General features: G+C 45.1%; 1 protein-coding gene across 2 annotated transcripts in view; it reads right to left on the bottom strand.

Annotated features, from left to right (window-relative positions):
- Positions 1 to 21,613, bottom strand: part of PRKG1 (protein kinase cGMP-dependent 1) — a 381,904-nt gene that overhangs the window by 91,973 nt on the left and 268,318 nt on the right. For both annotated transcript variants that reach the window (XM_066554198.1, XM_066554197.1), the window contains exon 6: positions 3,739 to 3,816. In XM_066554198.1, coding sequence (XP_066410295.1) covers positions 3,739 to 3,816 — 78 coding nt within the window. The remainder of the gene's footprint in view (positions 1 to 3,738; positions 3,817 to 21,613) is intronic.

Genomic DNA, 21,613 nt, shown 5'->3' with positions numbered 1-21,613 from the left:
ATTTTTCCTTCTACTCCTGCAAAAACACACAGCTTTGGATTTTCGGGAATATTTTTAATTCTAAACATGGAGTTGGCTGCACTCCTTTTATTCTCCTGTGAAGCACAGTCACAGGAGAATAAAATTCCAAAAATTGTGTGTATCTATCATCTGCGGCTTAAAGCTTCCATTAGCTTTGTTCCGCAGGGCTCCCAAGTTCCCTGAAGGGACAGGAAGAGCACAAATCACCACCATTGGGACACAGTGAACCAGTTTGGGGCATTGCAGGATGAAGTGTGGCTCTGCTCTCTCTCTCCAGTTCAGGGAGGGAACAACTCCAGCTGGAGCAGAAATCAAATCTTTCCATCTTTTTAACCAGAGCTTTTGCACGTGGAAATTCCCAAAGCTCAAAGGTGGGATGTGTCAGGCACATCCTTTTGGATTTAGTGATATCCCAGTGTAATTTCCCTATTAAATTTGTGGCCTGCACCTTGTCCCAGCTCTTTAAGGGGTGGCAGAACCAGTGGGTTTGAGAGGTTAATGGAGCAGCACAAGGTGCTGAACGCCTGCCCTGACTCATGGAAGGGCAGGGAATGTGGAGTGGATGAGCCAGGAACACCCCTGGACAAATAGAGGGAACTTCAATGCAGATTTCAGCTCTTTTTCCATGACTTCCAATGATCCAAAGCAAACAGTGTTTAGAGATTAGGACAGAGTGACTTCTACAATGTTCAAAGCTCTGAGCCAGCCTCCAGTGGGGAACCTGCATTAAATTAGTGCCACATTGTGGATTTTAAAGGGAAAAGGGTGGGAAATGACACAGCAAGGCCCATGCTGCCTTTGGATAAAGGCAAGCAGCACTTCCCAAGCAGAAGGGAATGAGCCATTTCCATCCATCATTATTCCACAGATTCCTGCACACAGCATGGTTGGAAATCACTTTGATTTCTGCTTGGTAGGACTTGAGGAAACAAGTTCAAATAAATACACTAAAGGAGCTCAGGAGTGGGGTCAAGTGGGGTGGGTGGAGCTGACAGGGAAGAAGGGAAAAAGGAATTTGGTCCTAAAAGAATTATCAATGGAGGATGGGCGAGAAGAGAAGAGAAATCAATGGAGGATGGGCTGGAAGAGCAGAAGTTTTCTCAGTATTTCTGAGAGGAGCGATGGGCACAGAAATGCAAAAATTTATCTCTGCTCACTTCAGCTGGGAGGAGAAGGCTCCAGGGAGACCTTAGAGCAGAATTCCAGGGCATAAAGGTACAAGAGACCTGGAGAGGGGCTTGGGGAAAGGCACAGAGGGACAGGACACAGGGAATGGCTTCCCAGTGCCAGAGGGCAGGGCTGGATGGGACATTGGGAATGAGGAATTGTTCCCTGGCAGGGTGGGCAGGCCCTGGCACAGGGTGCCCAGAGCAGCTGGGGCTGCCCCTGGATCCCTGGCAGTGCCCAAGGCCAGGCTGGACACTGGGGCTGGGAGCAGCCTGGGACAGTGGAAGGTGTCCCTGCCATGGCAGGGGTGGCACTTTAAGGTCCTTTCAATCCAAACAATTCCATGATTCTGTGTGACTCCAGACACTGTGACGTGACAGGCATGGCCGACATTCCCTAAGGAGCTCTCCCTGATCCTGCTGATGCTGACTGCAGACACTGCAGGTGTACTCCCAGGAGCTGCTTCCAGCATTTTCCTGCCTTGCTGAGCTGCCTGAGTCAAGTTTTACCACAGGACATGGGAGGTGATGTGCTCCAGCTTCTGCAGGTGCCAGGCAGCACACACTGACTCTAAAATCCTGTATTTTGTTGTCATTTATTCCCTGTTTCACTGCTGAGCCACTATCCAAGGCTTAGCATGGATTAATTATTACATCCATCCTAAGTCAGGCATTAAAATTAAACTCTCTCCAGCTCCACCACCCATCAGCCACTGGTGTCTCTTTTCCAAAGCAATAAGCTTGGAAGAGAAAATTGGGCAGGATTTAACCATCCCTGTGGGAATTTCTGTCAAGCCATCAGGCTCCAGCTGAGAGTCTGGGAATTTTCTAGCGCAAGTCCCGGTGCCTTGTTTTATTTTAGCTCCCTTTTTCTGGCCTGCAGCTATCACAGCAAGATAAAGGAGCAGAGGCCAGGGACAAAGCCAAGGAGCTGCTCCAGGAGGAGTCCAGGGCTCTGGAGCAGTGGTCAAGGCCATGGGAGGTCTTCTCCATCCTCTGGGTGAGGGTAAAGGGCTGCAGGCCAACAACTGGGATTTGGTTTTTACATTTCTTTGTAGATTGGGGAATGTTGTAATGAGTCCAGAGGCACCATGGAGTTGTACCCAGGGCTGGAGCCCCTCTGGAGCCAGGCTGGGAGAGCTGGGGGTGCTCACCTGGAGAGGAGAAGGCTCTGGGGAGAGCTCAGAGCCCCTGCCAGGGCCTAAAGGGGCTCCAGGAGAGCTGGAGAGGGACTGGGGACAAGGGATGGAGGGACAGGACCCAGGGAATGGCTCCCAGTGCCAGAGGGCAGGGCTGGATGGGATATTGGGAATGAGGAATTGTTCCCTGGCAGGGTGGGCAGGCCCTGGCACAGGGTGCCCAGAGCAGCTGGGGCTGCCCCTGCATCCCTGGCAGTGCCCAAGGCCAGGTTGGACACTGGGGCTGGAGCAGCCTGGGACAGTGGAAGGTGTCCCTGCCATGGCAGGAGTGGCACTGGATGGGATTTAAGGTCCCTTCCACCCAGGCCATTCCAGGATTCTGTGCTGCTGGGAAGGGATGGGATCCACCCAGTGACCAAGTGGGGCAAAAGCCCCTGTAGCCAACATAGCTCCAAACACTCCCTGGAGTGGGAGTGGAGATGGAGATGTGGGAGGGAGATGCACCATCCCAATGTTTTTCCCCATGAAAAAATGGCAAAAGAAAAAGGATTTGAAGCTTGGCTCATGATTGTCCACACTCTGAGAAAAGAGGGAATATTATTTCTGATTGAAGGCAAGTGAAAGGGCATCAAACCAACTAACTTGGATTTCTGCAGGCTATGATTAACTTAATTTCAAAAACTTCTCCAAGACATTCTTATTAAACTGAAAAAGACCATTTTTTGCCTTACAATAAAAACTGGCTCTCAGAAAGTGGAAGATGATGGTGGAAAATGAATTGGCAGCTGGAAATCACTGTGTGTATTCCCTCCAAAATCTCCATCCTGCTATGTGGAAAGAAGCCAAGTGTCTCTCAAGTGTATTAGGCACGCTAAAAAAATTAAAAATAATTGTTGAATAGAAGGAAGAAACTTGGTCTATAAAATCCTATCAGTGTTTTATGGGAAATGAGGTCAAAAATATTTTCCCTGTGAGCAGTGGAAGAGAAACTTTGACCTTTTTTTTTTTTCCCTATGGAGAGAGCTCAGAGATCCCTGCCTTTCTATTATTTGGAGAAGCTGGGAAGAGAGAGCCATGGGAATGAAGCCTGGAAGTCAGCCTTGGAAGGGGGATGCTTAGCAAACAAATCATGGGGTGTATTTAGGAGTAGGATTTATTTCAAAGAAATTGAGTTTTGTGGCCATTTACCCAGAGACTCAACAACAGTTTCCACCCCAGAGTGTTGCCTGGGAGCACATGTGAAACCAGCAGGGGATTTCATTTTCAGTCCTTCAGGCCACTCTTCCTTTCCTGACCCAGCCAAGGAGCTCCATTACATGTCAAGTTCTGGCACATTTGTGCCCTGAGAGGGGAGAGAGCGAGGCTGGAGCAGTATTTTGGGAGCCCCTTGGCCTGGGAAGGTGTGAACTCACCTTTCCTTTGCTGATGATAAAGAAGGTGTCCCCTCGTGCCCCTTGGCGGATGATGTACTCTCCACTCTCGTAGTGAGTCTGCAAGAGGCAAAGGAACCAAATGAAGATGAACAAATCAAAGCAGAGCCTGTCCTATAACCCATATTTTGGCAGCTTTGTTAAGAACATCACCCTGGACCCCTTTTATCCCAGCTGGACATTGGCTGTGACTTAAAGATAGTCCTGTGGTAAGGAATAGAATAATTAAACTGGAAGCATTTGTGGCTTGCCCATTTTTCTTCTGGCTGTGCTGGTGCCAGCCTGTGCCCAGATGAATTATCCTCATAGCCTGGATCCATTTTTAGCACATCAACAAGACAGAGGAATTTCCAACAGGGAATAAGCTACGTGAACTAAACTGTAATAGGAAGTCTGGTATAAAAAATTTTTTTTCTCCTTTTTTTTTTTGGTGGTTTTCCAGCTTTGCTAGCAAGGGTTTTGTTCAGCAAGTAAGTTTTGCTTTTCTCCTGTTATTATAGCAGTATAATCTGTCCATTTTTGCCTTATTTTGTGGAACAGCCCTTGCTAAATTCATGTCACAGCTTATCAATGCTGGCATCTAAACTTGTTAGGACACTTTCATCCCTTGTGTCACCCCATCAAAAGCAATGTGCATTTACACATCACCAAAAAACCCAAATATTTTCTAAATCAAGACTTTCAATTGATATTTAGATCTCCCTCCATACCTTGGAATCTTCATCCCAGATGCTCTGCCACTGCAAATTCAACCAACAGCAGGCTGGGGGATGCCAAGAGCTTCCCCTCCAACCTCTCCTGCATCTCCCTTGGCATAAATGTCTCTTGGATTTTTCAACCATGACCAGGAGAGCTGGAGGTATTGGTTATTCTATTCCAGCCCAAATTTGGGACAAAATCACCCCAAAAATGCCCTGCATTCACCATCAGATCTTCTAATCCCAAACTACGTATAAACAAGCAAGGACTGGAGCTAAAACTGGGGAATTAATCCAAATCCTCAAATTTGGTTAAGCTTGAAATTTTTTTTCAAAGGTGTTGTGTTGACCTGAGTTTGTTTATTTATCTTTATACCCAAACTTTTTATCATTTACAGACTGTTAACAGAACCTCCAGCTTTTCTCATTTTCATGTGCCAGAGTGGGAAGAGGGAGGGGAAAAAAAAGTCTGGAGGAGACCTGGACACAAAATTGCAGTTTTACTGCTTATGTTGGGTGTTTCTGGAGAGCAAGTTTAAAGTGCACATTTTTGACCATCCATGGTGAAATTCCTTGGAAGGGCCTGATTTTAGGAGGTGTTGGGATCAGACCTCCCTCAAGTGGAATCTTGTAGGCACCCAAAAATCTAATTAATGAAAATACTGGATTAATGGCTTCTAAATTTACAACAGGTGATCCATATTCATTGGTATTTTTACACTATTTCTGGGCAATTTAACATGATAAACCTGCTCCATAAAAGGCCATTTCTTGGTCTTGCTCACCAACTACCACCAGCACCAACAACTGCAGAATAGAGTCTCAGTCCTGCTGCTGTAACCAATTCCCACCCACAAGTTCTCCCAACCTTCTAACCCATCAATTCCATTCCACCATTCCACCCCTAAATCTTCCCAATCATTCCCACACATGGCCCTTCCCAAACTTCCCACCCAGAACTCTTCCAAAGTAATGGGAAGAAGACAAACTTGAGCTTCAAAGCACCTAAAGTTGCCTCTCTTCTTTTTTAAACCGAGCTCTAATCTCAGCCAAGTTCTTCCAACATTCCAATCACATTCCTCTAGTCTCTCCTTGAGTGCCCAGAGCTTTCATTTTGCTTGACCTGCTCCTCACTGGTGCCTCTTTCCACCCTCCCTGCCACCCACATCCTCATGCTTATGTATTCCAAGCCATTTCTTTCACAGCTAATTCCACACACAATTTTTCGTGCTCGAATCAACCCATCCTTCCCATCCTTTAGCAGAGTTCCTGCTCTTAAAATCCTTGTTTTCTAACACAAATCAGCTCGTCCCTGTGCTTTGCCCTTCTAATGGGATTCTTGCTACTTGCCCAGTGTCAGAGCACCATTCTGGGCAGGCAAAGTGCCCAAGAGCTCACTCAGAGCGCATGGAAGTGGAAATAAAAACAAGGCTCTTGCTTTTAGCCCCACTTGAGAGGCAGCAATACCTCCTCAGGTACCTCTGGTACCATCAAAGATCTCTGAAGAAGCTTTTTGGCAAAAGTTCACAGAATCCCAGAATGACTGAGGTTGGAAAAGACCTCCCAAGAGCAAGGAGTCCACCTGGTGACTCATTCCCACCTTGTGCCCTGCCCAGAGCACTGAGTGCCACCTCCAGCCCTTGCTGGGACACCTGCAGGGCTGGGCACTGCAAAGCTCCCTGGGCAGCCCCTGCCAAGGCCTGAGCACCCTTTGCATGCAGAAATTGCTGCTGCTGTCCAAGCTGAGCCTCCCCTGGCACAGTTGAGGCTGTTTCCTCCCATCCTGACCCTCAGCATACAGAGAAGCTGGAATCTTCCACAAAATAGCATTTCCAACCTAAATGAACAAAAGTGAAGCTCTTCCTCCCTTTGAAGCCCTCCATCAGGTGCCTCCCCTGGAGATTTCTGTTTGTCCAGTAAGAACAGCTCCTATAAAAATACCAGGGTTTTTTATTCCCTTTACTTCTATTGTCTGTTTTACTTAAAGTGAGCAAAAAAATCCCAGCACCGAGGGAGGGAAGAATGTTCACACAGCAGGTTTGAGAGGATAAGACATGGATAGGTCTTCCTGACCTGCTTCAGGTACCCCACAGGAGAAGTACCAATCTCACTACTGAGTCAGATGTGCTCTAAAAAAGGCAACTATCCCATTTTGTGAAATCCCTCATTCCGTGCAGAATGCCAATGAGTGGACAGGGACATTTCTTTTAGTCAAGAAATACCCAATGCAAGTTCTCTTCAGGAGTGACTGGATTTTTATGAGACCAACTTACATTGAAAATGGACAAAATTAGGAACAGTGGGGCCCAACAGCACCAAATTTTGTCAATAAACTCCTTTTTCAAGTTCTAGTGCTCCCCAGGATGAAAATCTCCCATAGATACAGGACCCAAAGCAATGTACAAACAATATTTCAGTGACCACCCCCATCCATCCATCTCAGAACAGTTAAATGTGTGATTAATTTCTTTCTCCCCAACACACCAGGACACATCTCACCCACCACACAAAAATCCATCACCTTTGCTACTTCAGACCTTCAAATCTGGCTGAGCACTTTGGCCCACTGAGTTCGGCTGATCAGTCACAAACTTCAACTGGAGCTTCTGCTCCTAAATACCACCAAAAATGAGATGTCTGAGAGCCTGACCAGGCCTCATAGAGAAACCACAACTAAAAATGAGATGTTGGAGAGCTCAACCAGGCTTCATGGACTAAATATCAATTAGGCCTCATGGAGAAACCTCAACCAGGCCTCAAGAAAAAACTTTGACTAAAAACAAGATGTTAAAGATCCCACCCAGCCCTCATGGCAAAACCTTGACTAAAAATGAGATGTTTGAGAGCTGACCAGGTTGTGTGGAGAAACCTTGATCAGGCCTCATGGAAAAACCTCAATCAGGCCTCATGGAGAAACCTTGACTAAAATTGAGATGTTTGAGAGCCTACCCCGGCCTTGTGAAGAAACCTCAACTAAAAATGAGACGTTTGAGAGCTGACCAGGTTGTGTGGAGAAACCTTGACTAAAATTGAGATTTTTGAGAGTCTGCCCTGGTCTTGTGAGGAATCCTTGACTAAAAACAAGATGTTTAAGCTGGACCAGGCCTCACGGAGAAACCTTCACTCTAGAGACCAACCCAACAGTTAAACTTGAGAAAAAGCTCATTTTTCCTCTCCCTGGACGCCTCTGACTGTTTATGCTGAGAACATCTGGGAAAAAGTGGGAACCAGGGAGTTTGGAATGCTCCGTGACCCACGGCGCCAAAGGTCCCCTCAGGGGAGCAGAGGCACAAAGGTGGCTTTGAAACGAGGACTTCAAAGCTGGAGCTGGGTTTGGACCACAAAAACCAGTGACAGCAACACAGGGTTGATGACAGTTCTCCATGTCCCACCCATTGCATCCAGGGTGTTTTTGAAATAAAATAAAAATAACCTAAATATGGTTATTTTGCTGGTGCTTTAAAAAATATTCACAGAACTGACAGCAAAACTCCAAACAGAAGCAGCTTTTAGAAGATCTATTTTCCCTGTTCAGGATTTGCTGCCTTAAACATCCTAAAATGACAACAGGTATGCAAACAAAATAAATGGAAAAATATATTTATTTGCTGAAAACGGTGGAAAACCAAGCAGGTAAATATCAGTCTTCTGTACTGAACTTAAAAATCACACAGATTTGTTTCCCTGGTTTTACAGTGTGTCCTACTCCCAGGGATTATCTAAAAATGCTGCTGCTTGAAATAGCCAGAGGGGAAGATTATGCTTTTCTGGTCCTCTCCTCATTTATCCCTAAATTTTGACACTTAAGACATCTCAAGACCCAAGAAGCAGCTTAACTAGAGGGCAACAAGTGGGAAATGAGGAGGGGAAGAGAGGGTTAACTCACGTCCTTAATTTGACAATAATTATGAACACAGAATTGAGAAAGGAGATGAGGAAGGGGACCTCATTGTGACCTTCTAGGACCTGAAGGGAGCCTGCAAGAAAGATGGAGAGAAAACTATTTCCAAGGGATGGAGGGACAGGACACAGGGAATGGCTTCCCACTGCCAGAGGGCAGGGCTGGGTGGGATATTGGGAATGAGGAATTGTTCCCTGGCAGGGTGGGCAGGCCCTGGCACAGGGTGCCCAGAGCAGCTGGGGCTGCCCCTGGATCCCTGGCAGTGCCCAAGGCCAGGTTGGACTTTGGGCTTGGAGCAGCCTGGGACAGTGGAAGGTGTGGAACAGGATGGACTTTAAAGTCCCTTCCCACCCAAACCATTCCATGATCCTGTCATTTTCACTCAGCTGGCTCTAACTGAGCTGCAATATCCTGCAGCAATTTTTTTGTTTAGTTTTTCAAACTGATGGCATTACAAACTTACTCTTCCTCCTTAAAGATACAGCTCTTTGCTATCCCACCAGCACTGAGTATGTACTTTAGAGCAAAAGCTGTGCTGTGACAGTGACAGGAGCCTGTCTCCCTGTCCAATCCTTTTGGGAGACATTTCCTCTGCACTAATTCACTGTGGCTCCTTAATGGGCTGTGACAGCATTGAGGAAAACACTCCTGGGAATGAGCTGGACACTCTGGCTGTCCTCTCCAATTGTGGGGCCTTCTGCCTTTATGGATTCCTTCCAATTCCTGCAAAACCATGCCTGAGCAAGGCTCTTAATACACCTCCAAAAGGGGCTGGCTGTGCATGGACACAGCTCGGCTTCCAGAATAATAAAAATCCTGGAATTCTAGGGTTGGAAATAGTTGGGACACATGAGGATTATTGATCCAACTCCCTGGTCCAAGAACAACTGCTTAAAACTAAACTATGATTTAAGAGATGACTCCCCACAATGAGTTCATCTGTCCTCAACAAGATAAAACCTGTATTATATCAAGATATAATCTGTGCTGCTGAAGACTCAGGAACAGGGATTGCTCCAGGGAAAAGGAATCTAAAAGGATGTATGAGAAGAGTAAAAAAAGGATATTCAACAACTATTTCATTGAAGCAAAAGCAAGTACAGCCTCCACCTAATCCATGGGATACACACTGAAATGGATAAACCAAAGGAATAAACAACAGGGCCCTGCTGTTCCTGAAGTGCAAAGATGTGAGAAATGTCCTTAATTTGAAGCTCTTTGGTTAAATGATTGCTTTAATTTCTGGTTGTTTCTTTTGGTTTTTGGCACTGCTGTTCCCTCTGGTGTGCTGAGAGTGAGCAAGAGGGAAGGAGATAGGGCTGGCATCCTCCTGCTCTTCCTTTTCCTCAAAACCTCCTCCCATTTCAGTGTCTCAAAGGCAAAAAACTCCACAAACTGAGCTAGACCCAGCCCTCTCCCAGCTGAGCTGCTAGGACAAGACAGGAGATGGGAATAAAGTTATTCATGGGAACTGTGGAAGAGAGAAACTCAACACATTCCAATTTAGAGCAAAAGGCCATCTCCAAACTGTGACTTTTCCAACTCTGACCAAAGCTCTGACAACTCCTCAGGTGAAACTGCTGGTCCTGAAACCCAGGCTGAATTTCCACCAGGAATTCAAGTTTTTTGCATTGAGGTATAAATAAGACACTACTGTTGTGATAATTCAGAAGCTGCCTGAAGGTTGAATTATCTCATGGAAAGAAGCAGCAGCTCCACATCTCTGGCATTTCCATGACCCAGAGCCCACAGCTGAGCAGTTTGGTTTCCTTTTACACCACCAAAGTCAAGGTCTTTACACCTGAACATCCAACCCTCACAAAACTCTCCTCATGCCAATTAACAGTGGATAATTAGGAGCATTTGTGAGCTATCAGAGAGGATTTATTAGGTTTGCCATAGAACAAACACAGCTCATCTCAGAATCCCCCTAAACCAAGCAGTACTAAGGAGAAGGACACAAACTAGGGATAAACCTCAATGGTTTCATCTCCTAGTCATGAAAAACATGACACTGTCCTTTTGGCTGTGCTTTTATCTCCTTTTTTCCCATTCTACTGGACTTCAACCCAACTTCTGCTGAGTGTAATTTTCAGGGATAATTAAAAGGCAGCAAGGTGGATAAGGGACCATGTTTGGCAAACGATGGCCCAGGCTCCTGCTTCCCAAAGGGAAGGTGCACGAGATGGGAGGAGATCCTGGCCCTTTCCTTCAGCCATTCCTGGAAGGCCCCTGGACTGGCTGGAGAGCAGGAGCTGGCTTGTGTGGCTGAGGATTTGTTGTGCTTCAAACTTGGCTCTTTTTTAAGGACTGCCTGCTGAGAAGAAACAGGAATTTGGGGAGGTTTAGGATGCTGAAGTTCAGAGATAGAGAGGGAGGTGAAGAAGGCAAAAGGTCAAGACCAACCTCAAAGATCAAGAGGGAGAACTCAAAGAGTTCAAAGATTAAGAGAGCAGAGGGATGACAGAGGGTGAGAGCAGCATGGGGTCAGGAGAAATGGGAGAGGAGTGTAGCAACAAGATTTTCCAGGAAAACAAGATGAACTGATATGGGAAAAATTAGGATTCATTCCCAGGGGAGATAACAGATAAACTAGTTGGGTAAAGGGCAGTAGTGGGATTAGGCTACAGATCAAGCCACAAATTGGGGTCAAAACCCCCAAAAAGCTTTGCTTAGGAATTTAAATAGTACCAGATTCACAGATAATGACTGTGAAATGTGGAGAATTAGCTGAGAATCAGTAATTAGAAAAAAGATCCCCAGGCAACAGAGTGGAATCAATTCATCAGTCACCCGGAGTAAAAACTAGCAAACAGTAAAATTCAGCAAAAATAAAAACACAATTAAAAAACTTAAGACTTTGTGCACCCTGGGCCAGTCACATTAATGTAATTTTAGGCTTTTGTAGGATTGAAATCTCTATAATTCCATGACATTCCCAGCCTCCTTTGGACATTAAACACAGGAACTTTAGGAAATCCAACCAGAAACAGAACCCCATGATGGCACAGCACCACAAAACCAATCACCAGCAGCTCAAGTCCATGGGGGTTTAATTAAATTTCATTGAAATGCACAAAGAGCTGCTCTTCAATCCTTTCCCAAACAGCTCTGATTTTGTTTCCCTCATCATAATGGGAGAATGTTTGTAGAAATCCCATTGCCCTCCCTAAATCCACAGGTCTGTTCCACAGTTATTAGAGTGGGAATCAATTCCTTGCCAAAATGAAACTGGAAGTAAACAACTTAAATCAACACATTTGTTTCATTTCTTTTCCTTCATTTCCTCCAAATTTCACATGCTTATTCACCCCAGGCATTTGCATTGCCACCAGGATCCAAACTCATTTCAGAATCGATCAGGAGGAATAAAAAAATGCACATTAATTCAATATATTCAGCCACTTTTCCAGTCACCTGCTATGAAATGTATTTTCTTTTTGTGGTCTAGACTGAAGAGGAGACTCTACATCTCCATATGAAAATGCACTTCAAATTATCACTGAAAACCAACTTTACTGGAAGGGAAATCACAGAAAGCATTGGATTTATTCATCCTCAACAGACTTCCACTGGAACAGGTCATTTTCCCAGTTTATACCCCTGAATTCACCAATTGCTTCCACTTTGAGGGTTCTGTGCAGGTGACAACCAGCCCTAGGTTTGGCAGGTGAATTAAACACTCATATTCCCTGTTATATCCCCATGGATTTTGGCTGTTGCTGGAAAATATCCTTCTTTTCCCTTGATTTCTCTCATCAACTCCCCAAAAGGTACAAAAAATGCAGTATTTTATCAACCCACATGATACAAACTCAGCCTCTATTCCCAGTCTGCTCAACAAGGAATTCTGGAAGTGAATCACACTTCCATAAGATCAAATGTTTGCTCCAAATATATTTATTAAAGCAGCAAGTGAACTTTCACTCTATGTATAAACTGGGAAAAGGTGAAATCTCAATTTTTGAAACATCAATAAAAACTTCTCCCAAATGAAAAAGAAGCTGCCTTGAGCCACTCACCTGGCTTATCACCGTCTCCTTGACAACAGAATTTGGAAAATTGGGATAAAACCTGTGTTTTACAATAGAAATGCAAAATATCTGCTCCCTAAGTGCAGAAATCAGTAATTTTTACTGTTTAACAGAATCTCTGCTGCTAAAATTGATGTGGCTGGAGCTGCAGGAGCCTATTCCAGCTTTGCCTGGAGGAATTTTACATGACATTTCCATTGCCTCCAACTTATTCCAGGATTTTGGACAACTGGTAACTAAAGAGGAAGGTAACTAAAGAGGAAGGTGTGAAGAATAAAAATAAATCACATCCTGAATTCAGAAGATGGTAAAAGTTGAGATTTCTGAAGGATGAAGCACATCAAGAACTGCCCCTGCAGCAGCAACACTTCAATCAATCTCTCATGCAATGACCCCACTCAGAAATATTGGATTTTTCCCAGCTATTTTGTGCTTTAGGGCAGACTTTTTGGGAGCATCTCTTATATCAGTCCTAAAAAAAAAACCAAAAACAAAACCAGGGCAAGGCTGGGAAATGTAATCTATGTCAGATTTTTAGCACAAGGCACAGCTGACCCCTTCCTTACCAGGCAAGGACACAATGACCCCAAAATTCCTTCACCGGGGCTTATTTAAACTCTGAATTCTACTTTGCATGGCTTTTTCTGCAGGAATGTGGGAAATGGCCATTTGGATTTACAAACAGAGGGGTCTGACCCCAATGGAGATGGGATCCCATCCCACACAGGGAAAATCCTGGGACAGCAGCAGCTTAAAGCTGGCAACATGCCCATCCCATGGATTAAGAAATGGCTTTTTCCATCTTGAGGACACTTTTCAATTCCCATTATTACAACTCAAACACTGCAAATGCCACCCTGAGAATGGGGAATTTCAAATCCATCCCTCTGAGGGGATGTTTAAAACCAGAGAGGCACAAAGCCTCAAGTGTGAGCAACCCCATTTCCCAAGGGAAATAAATTCCCTGGAAAAGGACCCAGCCATACTTTGAGGAGGTCTGGGGATGGGAAGAGGATCTCCCCATCTTCGTGTTTGACCTTTGCTTTAAAGCTGGGTTTTAACTATTGATCCCATGGATGGAGGGTCTCCAGCTGATATTCCCAGCATTCCAAGCCTGGTGGCCATTCCTTGGGTGGCCACAGATGTCTCCATCACCTCATAAAGTGTTCCCTTCATTTTTTTTTTCCTAATTAATCCCTGGCAGGACTCACTCAGCAGGACCTGCATGCCAACCCTGTCCCAGATTCCAGCAGGTGTCACTGTGGGCAACACTATGGGAAAATCCAGCAGGGAAATGTTGGAATCAAAGGGAAAACACTCATCAGGGTAATTAATATTTAGGTTTTCCTTAATATAATTGCTGATAATATTTTTTCCCCTGTTTTTACAGGTAAAAAGGCATTGTTTGTGTTAACTTCTTCAGGGTTGAAGGGTGGAAGTCATGGAATTTTTTTGAGTAAGCACCAAGCTGGATTTTCATTCTGGGGTTCATTCCCACCAAAATTAGCCCATACATGTCTGTAAGTAGTGATTTGTGGGTGAGAATTAGGGAATTTTGGAAATTGATGAACAAATTCCCAAGAGGAGATGCCCGAAAGACCAGAGAGCCACATACACTCCTTCCAAGCTTCTCCCAAAGAATCCAGCACTGAAAGCAAAGCCCTCAGCACAAACCAGCAAACTCATCCACGGGAAGATCCATCCCAAAAATCACTTGGTTCAGGCTGTCAGGAACACAGCTTGGGAAGAGGGGCTTGAGCCGAGCCACCTCCACCCACAGTAAAACCACCCCCAATGCCCAAATTTTAATTAAATTTCAGTCAGAATTATTTGATTGCATTTTCTCTGCCCAGGAAGTGAAGGACAACCACCAACCCATTGGTCCCAAGCTGTCTGCAACAAAGAAAATGCCTGGCAAAGCAGATTCCATGGGTTCCTCGCCCCAGGGTGGCTGTAGAGCCTCTGGAAAGTGGGAACAGTAAACAAACAGATATTGGGAAATTAGGAACAAGGCTGGATCAGGGAAGAGACAACTTGGAGCTCCTGAGTTCTCCCCTGTGAACTCTCTGTTGTCCCAGGTGCCATGAAAAATCCACATCCATCCTGCATGTCTCTAATAGAGCCTCCAAATCCACCAGGGCAAATAATAAATTATGGATTTGCTTAAATCCTTCCTTTTCATATCTGTGAAACCCTGGAAAATATCTAAGATTACAGGAAAAAAAATGTTTGTTTTTCTTTTTTCCTTTCTTTCATAACTGACAGATCAGCTGGAGAATCCGCTTAGAGAGCGTAAAAAAAATTAAAATATCTCATAGATAGGTTTAATCCAACTGGAAATAGGAAATATTTAAATCCCAACACCTGCATAACCTGAGAGGGGCAGATTTAGAAATTAACATTTTATCAGTGACTCTTGGAAACCTGATCATCCACTCAATGCACCAATGCCAAAAATAATAACAATAAATTAAAGAAAGAAAATCCCAGGACAAAGCAAATTTGGGGAAGTTTTTTCTGTTTGATGCTGCCTTTGCCACGTGTCCTGCTGGTGACCATGGCACTGCTGGAGTGGCTTTTCCCACCACTGGGAGCTTGATTGAGGAGAAGGAGGTGCCCAAAGAATGGGGAAAAGCTGGGAAAGTGCTGGAAAGGCAGCTGGAAAACAGGGAACTACAGAACTCTCTTGGAAGAAGCATGGTTTGGGTTGGAAGGGATATTAAGGATCATCCTATTCCACCCCTGCCATGGGCAGGGACACCTCCCACTCTATCCCAGGCTGCTCCAAGCCCCATCCAGCCTGGCCTTGGGCACTGCCAGGGATCCAGGGGCAGCCACAGCTGCTCTGGGCACCCTGTGCCAGGGCCTGCCCACCCTGCCAGGGAAGAATTTCTTCTCTGACAGCTGAAAATATCTTACAGCTCCCATCCTTCTGAGTGTCCTTGGGATTCTCATGGAGATTTCCATGCATCCAGGTGCTTTGGACAGGTGGAGGAGATGCAATTCCCTAGCAGGGGTGCTCTGGCCTAACTCCAGTGGATTTTACAACACACACTTGAAAGAAATCCAACAACCCAGCTCCTCTGCTTGGGGTGTAGCAAAGGAGCCCAGAGACAAGGGCAGGGGGACTTCTGACAGTAAATGAGATGTTAATAAACTCCCCCTGTCTCCAGAGGAATCCAGCTCTGCATGGAAAGCTCTGGATAAAGATCCCTCTGATACCACTGGGATTTTCAGCCTGAGCAAAAGCTGCTTCTTGAGAGGTTTCTAAATTCATTTCATAAATCTCAATTAAAAAGAGAACACCCTTCCCTGCCTGAAAAGTGCATTTGGCAGAGGCCAAAAGCTGCTCCTGGCACCTGACACAAAACACCCAGCAGGTCCTACCAGGAGAAGACCTGAAGCTCCCACATGTGCCAAGAGCATGGAACTCCAGGAAATGCCTTCCTCTGTGTCCAGAACAAGCATTTTACTGGAGGAAAAAGAGGAGGTATTTGATGTTAAATCAAATGGGAAGAAATGGCAACAGGTTTTCTACCCCACCTGCAGTGGGTGTCTGACCTGAGACCTGGAGCTTTTGAAGTGAGTCCAGAGGAGGCCATGGAGATGCCCCAGGGCTGGAGCCCCTCTAGAGCCAGGCTGGGAGAGCTGGGGGTGCTCACCTGGAGAGGAGAAGGCTCCAGGGAGAGCTCAGAGCCCCTGCCAGGGCCTAAAGGGGCTCCAGGATGTGGAAACCCAGAGCACTGGGATATTTCTCTGTCTGCTCTGGGGTGCCCTGATCCCCAGGGGAGCACTGACTCTGACCCTCATCCATGGAGAAAGTTTCCCAGACTTCAAGATAGACTGGAATATATAACATCCACAAAAGTGTGCAACAGATTATAGAGAGCAGTGCAGGTGTATCACTGGGTGAGAAATTGAGGTTTGGGGATTTTTAGTGTGCTGTGGATGGAAGCAAGATGGAGGGCACAGGGTGTCACCCTGGGTTTCTTCTTCATGCTGCTTCTTCCTCCTTCTCCATGGGTTTGGGTGGCATTTTGTAATTGGGCAGAAAAGTCCCCATTGCAGCTCTTTGGGATCAGTTATTGGGTTAAAAGGGAAAATAATCCAGGTGTCAGCTCTTAAATGGATAGTTTAGTCTTAAAAGACCTTGGAACAAAAGATTGTTGCCATTTTGTGCCTTCTAATGCTGAACTCACAGTAGTGAGGCTGTTTTACTGATAACAAATAATAAACACCTGAGTCTGAACATGAAACTACCATTTGAAGTGCCTTCAAATCCAGACCCAGAGGAACCAATACAGGAGAGCTGGAGAGGGACTGGGGACAAGGGATGGAGGGACAGGACACAGGAATGGCTTCAGAGTGCCAGAGGGCAGGGCTGGATGGGATATTGGGAATTAGGAAGTAATCAGAGCCCCAAAGGTTTTCACATTGACATCATCTTTCAATAAGTTTTGCAGAACTGGGGAAGAAAAACCCCAAATCCTGCCCCATTTCTACCACTGCAGGAAAGCAAAGGATGAGCAATGAACACACACAGAGACATTCCTGACAAGAATCCTCAGAAACCAGGAAATACCGAACTCCTTTCCTATGCTAATACAAGCAGGAGATTATTTTTAATTCCCTTCACGTGGTCTGTGCCCACATTCAAGAAAATCAAAAGGAAAATTTAACTCCAAACAACACATTTTATCCCAATCCAAAGCTAGAGCAGCTCCTGCCACTGACTCCATTGTATTCCTGCACTCCAGTTTCTCCAGCTGCTTTTTATTTTCTAATGCTTTTTTTCCCCAAAAAAGCTTTTATTTCCTGGTGCACCTGCAAACCCAAAGCTGTGTTCTCATGAGCACCATTTGAAAAATTAATGGAAGTACAACTCGAGTCAAAATTTTGTCCATTTGTGATGGAGTCAGGTGGGACTGAAGCTGATTTGATGCCCCCACAGGCAGCATTACCCAACACCACAGCTCCTCCAGTAAGCACTCCCCAGAGTGCTTCCTTTAATAAAAAATAAATAAATAAATAAATAACAACATTAACATATTTTTTCTTAACCAAAATCTTTTACTCTTCCCTGTTTGAGTTCTCCCTCCAATCTGATTTCTGCCTCTGTTTCACATCAATACCTGCCTTGGTGATGGCAGAGGCTGCAGGACAGACCAGGGACCTGATTCCCTTTATCCAAGAGCCATCCTCACTCCTAAACAAGCCTAAAAACCACAGATTCTATGGAAAGCTAATTAATTTTGCACATTTTCCCTCTCCTATTCACTGTTGCCACACAATCCCACAAAGGCAGGACTGTGTTCAGCCTCTGTTAATTAACCAGAGGCATCTCAAGGCCACCTGATCCATACTAATTGGGCAGTGTGGAGCAGGAAGGATGCTTAAAGGCCCAGGACAGCTCTGAAAGCTGAATTAAGCCATGAAATCTCCTCCAAGATCCCATTCTCCACCAGGAGCCACAACAGGATCTCCATGAGCAACTGGGAAGAATTTTGGGTTGTGTTTTATTTTTTTAACATTTGTGCCTTTTGAAATTCAGTCTTTCATTGGAATTAAAATGAGAAAATTAACATGAAAGGAAGGAACAAGACAAAGGCTGGCAAGTGACCCTCAGCACACAAACTGAGCTGCTGAAGTGGCTGCAGACAGGAGCTGGGATCCCAGATTTCAGCACCCAGAGTGGCAGGAAGAGTTTCCATCCCTGGCAGCCTCTGCCTGTGGGGTTCAGCACACTTCTCTGCCTCTCCCCTCAGTTTGGCTCTGCTGTTTGTCCAGGGATTCACTGGGAGCCAAGGCCAGGCTGCCTAGGGCTGCATCACTGGCACTTGGATCTCAGCAGTGCATTCAAATAGATTAAAATTCTGAATATTAATGATTCCACTGAAAGAATTCCCAAAACTGGGAGATGTGGGAATGCCATTCCCTGTCACCATCATATTTTCTGAAAAATCCCCTTTGCCAGGATTTCCTCTCCTGACAAGCTGAGAAGCCTCAGAGGAAAATGAAAACAATAATTATCTGATTTGCTTCTCCTGTGTTTGCTGCTTTGGAATGTGGTTTGAACATTGTTTACCAACTGGTCATTGTTTGATTGGTTTCATGTGGATTGTTTTAACTTAATGACCAATCACAGTCAGGCTGTGTCAAGGCTCTGGAGAGAGTCACAAGATTTTTATTAGTGTCTTTTTAAGCCTTCTGTAAGTATCCTTTCTCTATTCTTTAGTGTAGTTTAGTATAGCATTCTTTAATATAATATCATAAAATAATGAATTAGCCTTCTGAGAACATGGAGTCAGATTCATCTTTCCTCTCCAAACAGGGGACCCCAAAATTATCACAATTCCCAGCACTTCCAAGCTGTGGCTGCTCTCCTGTTAACCCAGGAGGCGTTAATCAAGTGCTTTACAGCTGGATTTAGGACAATTAGCCATATTTATATTTAAATATCTATTTATACCACAACTGTGATAGATCAATATCATATATTTCAATGTTTTATAAAGTATTATCAAAGAATCATTGAATGGCTTGGATTGGAAGAGACTTTAAAGTCCATCCCTGTGCCATGGGCAGGGACACCTTCCACTATGCCAGGCTGCTCCAAGCCCTGTCCAGCCCAGCCTGGAGCACTTTAAATTCCTATACATCCAGCAATAATCCATAAATATACACACACGTGGTGTTTGTGAGGTCCCCAGGACGAGGTGAGAGATGAAAATCTGACTCCAAGTTCTCAGAAGGCTGATTTATTACTTTATGATATTATATTAAAGAATGCTATACTAAAACTGTACTAAAAAAAGAGAAAGGAGACATCAGAAAGCTTAACAAGAATGATAATGAAAGCTCCTGACTGACTCAGAGAGTCTGACACAGCTGGCTGTGATTGGTCAATAATTAAAAACAATTCACATGTTTGGATAAACAATCTCCACATTCCAAAGCAGCAAAACAGGGAGAAGCTGAAGCTTCCCAGAAGAACTCCTGGTGAAGGGATTTTTCAGAAAATATCATGGTGACACACACACAAAAATATCAAAGCTGTCTCAAGCTCTGGATACACAACAAAGGAGGCAAATCCACGTGATGTGGTTTAGACCTGACATTATCTGCACAAGAAACTGATCTGCAGGGTTTTGTAAGCAAATCACAGCGTCTTTGTCACTGTCTCTGCTGCTCCAGCTGCTCAGATCCCTACACACAACATCTCCCATGGATTACCAGGCTAAATCCCAAACAGCCAAGGAACAGGATTAGGAAATGCAGATGAAGAGGCCTGGGTTGAAAATGCCAACGAGACCTTAATTCGATCTCCTCCTGTGCATCTGCAGCTACAGAACTTTAAATTCTGTCTGGGGCACCAACAGCACCTGGAGCTGCTGGGGTGAATCCAGGGGAGGTCATGGAGCTGCTCCAGGGCTGGAGCCAGGCTGGGAGAGCTGGGGGTGCTCACCTGGAGAGGAGAAGGCTCCAGGGAGAGCTCAGAGCCCCTGCCAGGGCCTAAAGGGGCTCCAGGAGAGCTGGAGAGGGACTGGGGACAAGGGATGGAGGGACAGGACACAGGGAGTGGCTTCAAAATGACAGAAGGCAGGGCTGGATGGGATATTGGGAATGAGGAATTGTTCCCTGGCAGGGTGGGCAGGCCCTGGCAGAGGGTGCCCAGAGCAGCTGGGGCTGCCCCTGCATCCCTGGCAGTGCCCAAGGCCAGGCTGGAGCAGCCTGGGACAATGGAAGGTGTCCCTGCCATGGCAGGAATGGAATGGGATGATCCTTAGTGTCCCTTCCACCCCAAACCAGTCTGGGATTAGTTATTCCAGCTGCCCCCAGCTCTCTGAGTTCCTGCCTCCTTCCCCTTCCATGAAAAACCCAATTCAGTGGAGCTGGGATAGATGTTCAGGCAGGTGACAGCTCCATCCCTGACATACAGGTAAAGGGATCCTTCTTTGAAACAGGAGTAGGAATTTGGAGCTGGGGAACAAAATTTAGAAGAATCAGCTGTAGGCACAATGCAGAATGTGAGATCAAATGGAAAATTACAAAATCATCAGTACCTGGAAGTGGCTTCAGAGGAGAAGAGGTCAAGGAACCTTAATTACAGCTATCAGTATCTGAACACCTGGTTTGAGATGGAAATCCTACAAGTTTTACTTTTGAATGGCACAGGGAATAACCTTAAAGAGGAAAAGCACTGCCAGAATGTGAAGCAACTTACGGATGGGAAAGAAATCCTGATTTTGTGCCACAAAACCTGAATAAAAATGAAGAGGGGAAAAGAGGGAGAGGAGGAAATGCCAGCCCAGATCTCTGAGCACTGCCCATGCCCACCAAAAGTTCATCCCACTCCTCAGCCATGCCAGGAACAGACTCCCCATCCTACTCCCTTCAGCATTTTTAATTCCATTTGCTAAATACAATTATCCATAAAGACTGAAATTACTGGCAGTGTTGGTGCCACCCAGATAATCCCTGTGTGAGTCACCAGACATGTTTTTCCATGGAATATTAACAATTCCCTGACCCAGAGGGGTTTTCCAATACTTCACAGTTGTAACCTAGGGAAAGGGGGCTGTAGGCAGGTGGGAGTTTATATCTAAATACACAGATTTGAGAGTGACTTTTTATTTTTAATTTATACAAAACACTGTCTACTCAATCCAAGGCAAACTCAGAGAAAATAACACTCATTCCAAACAGAAAACTGGGAGCATCCACCCTAACAATTCAGATTTATTCCCCATAAATGCTGCTTTTGTGCCTCATTTCTTCACTGATATTTATTAAGAATGTTTTCCCCAGCTGCCACAAGACTTGAAGTGTTTCTGGAAAAGTTTTATAGACTTTATTCTCCTCCTTAACTCTTGATAAGGAGCTTAATGCTGGTGATGTGATCCAAGCAAATTCTGGTTGGGAGTGGGGTTTTGAGATAGGCAGATGGAATTTACAGCACAGGGAATTCATATCCTTTTATTTCCTTAAATCAGAGCATTGCCTGGCAGTGAAGGGAATAAAGCTTATCTGTGAATATGCAATTATTCAGGGTGACAAACAGCTGATTTGTTGGAGCCACAGAATTTATCTGGGCACTAAATAAAAAGGCAGAGAAGGAACAACACCCCAGCAAAGCTCAGAAAAAAAAGGAATTCAAATCAACTCCAATGTCAGCAGCGCTTTTCCTCCAAATCCACGGGAACATCTTCCCTGATGGAGAGGCA

Source organism: Molothrus aeneus, chromosome 8 (assembly GCF_037042795.1).
Source record: "Molothrus aeneus isolate 106 chromosome 8, BPBGC_Maene_1.0, whole genome shotgun sequence".
NCBI classification, from domain to species: domain Eukaryota; kingdom Metazoa; phylum Chordata; class Aves; order Passeriformes; family Icteridae; genus Molothrus; species Molothrus aeneus.
The sequence above is the reverse complement of the archived record's forward strand: the minus strand, read 5'-3'. Positions and strand labels throughout refer to the sequence as shown.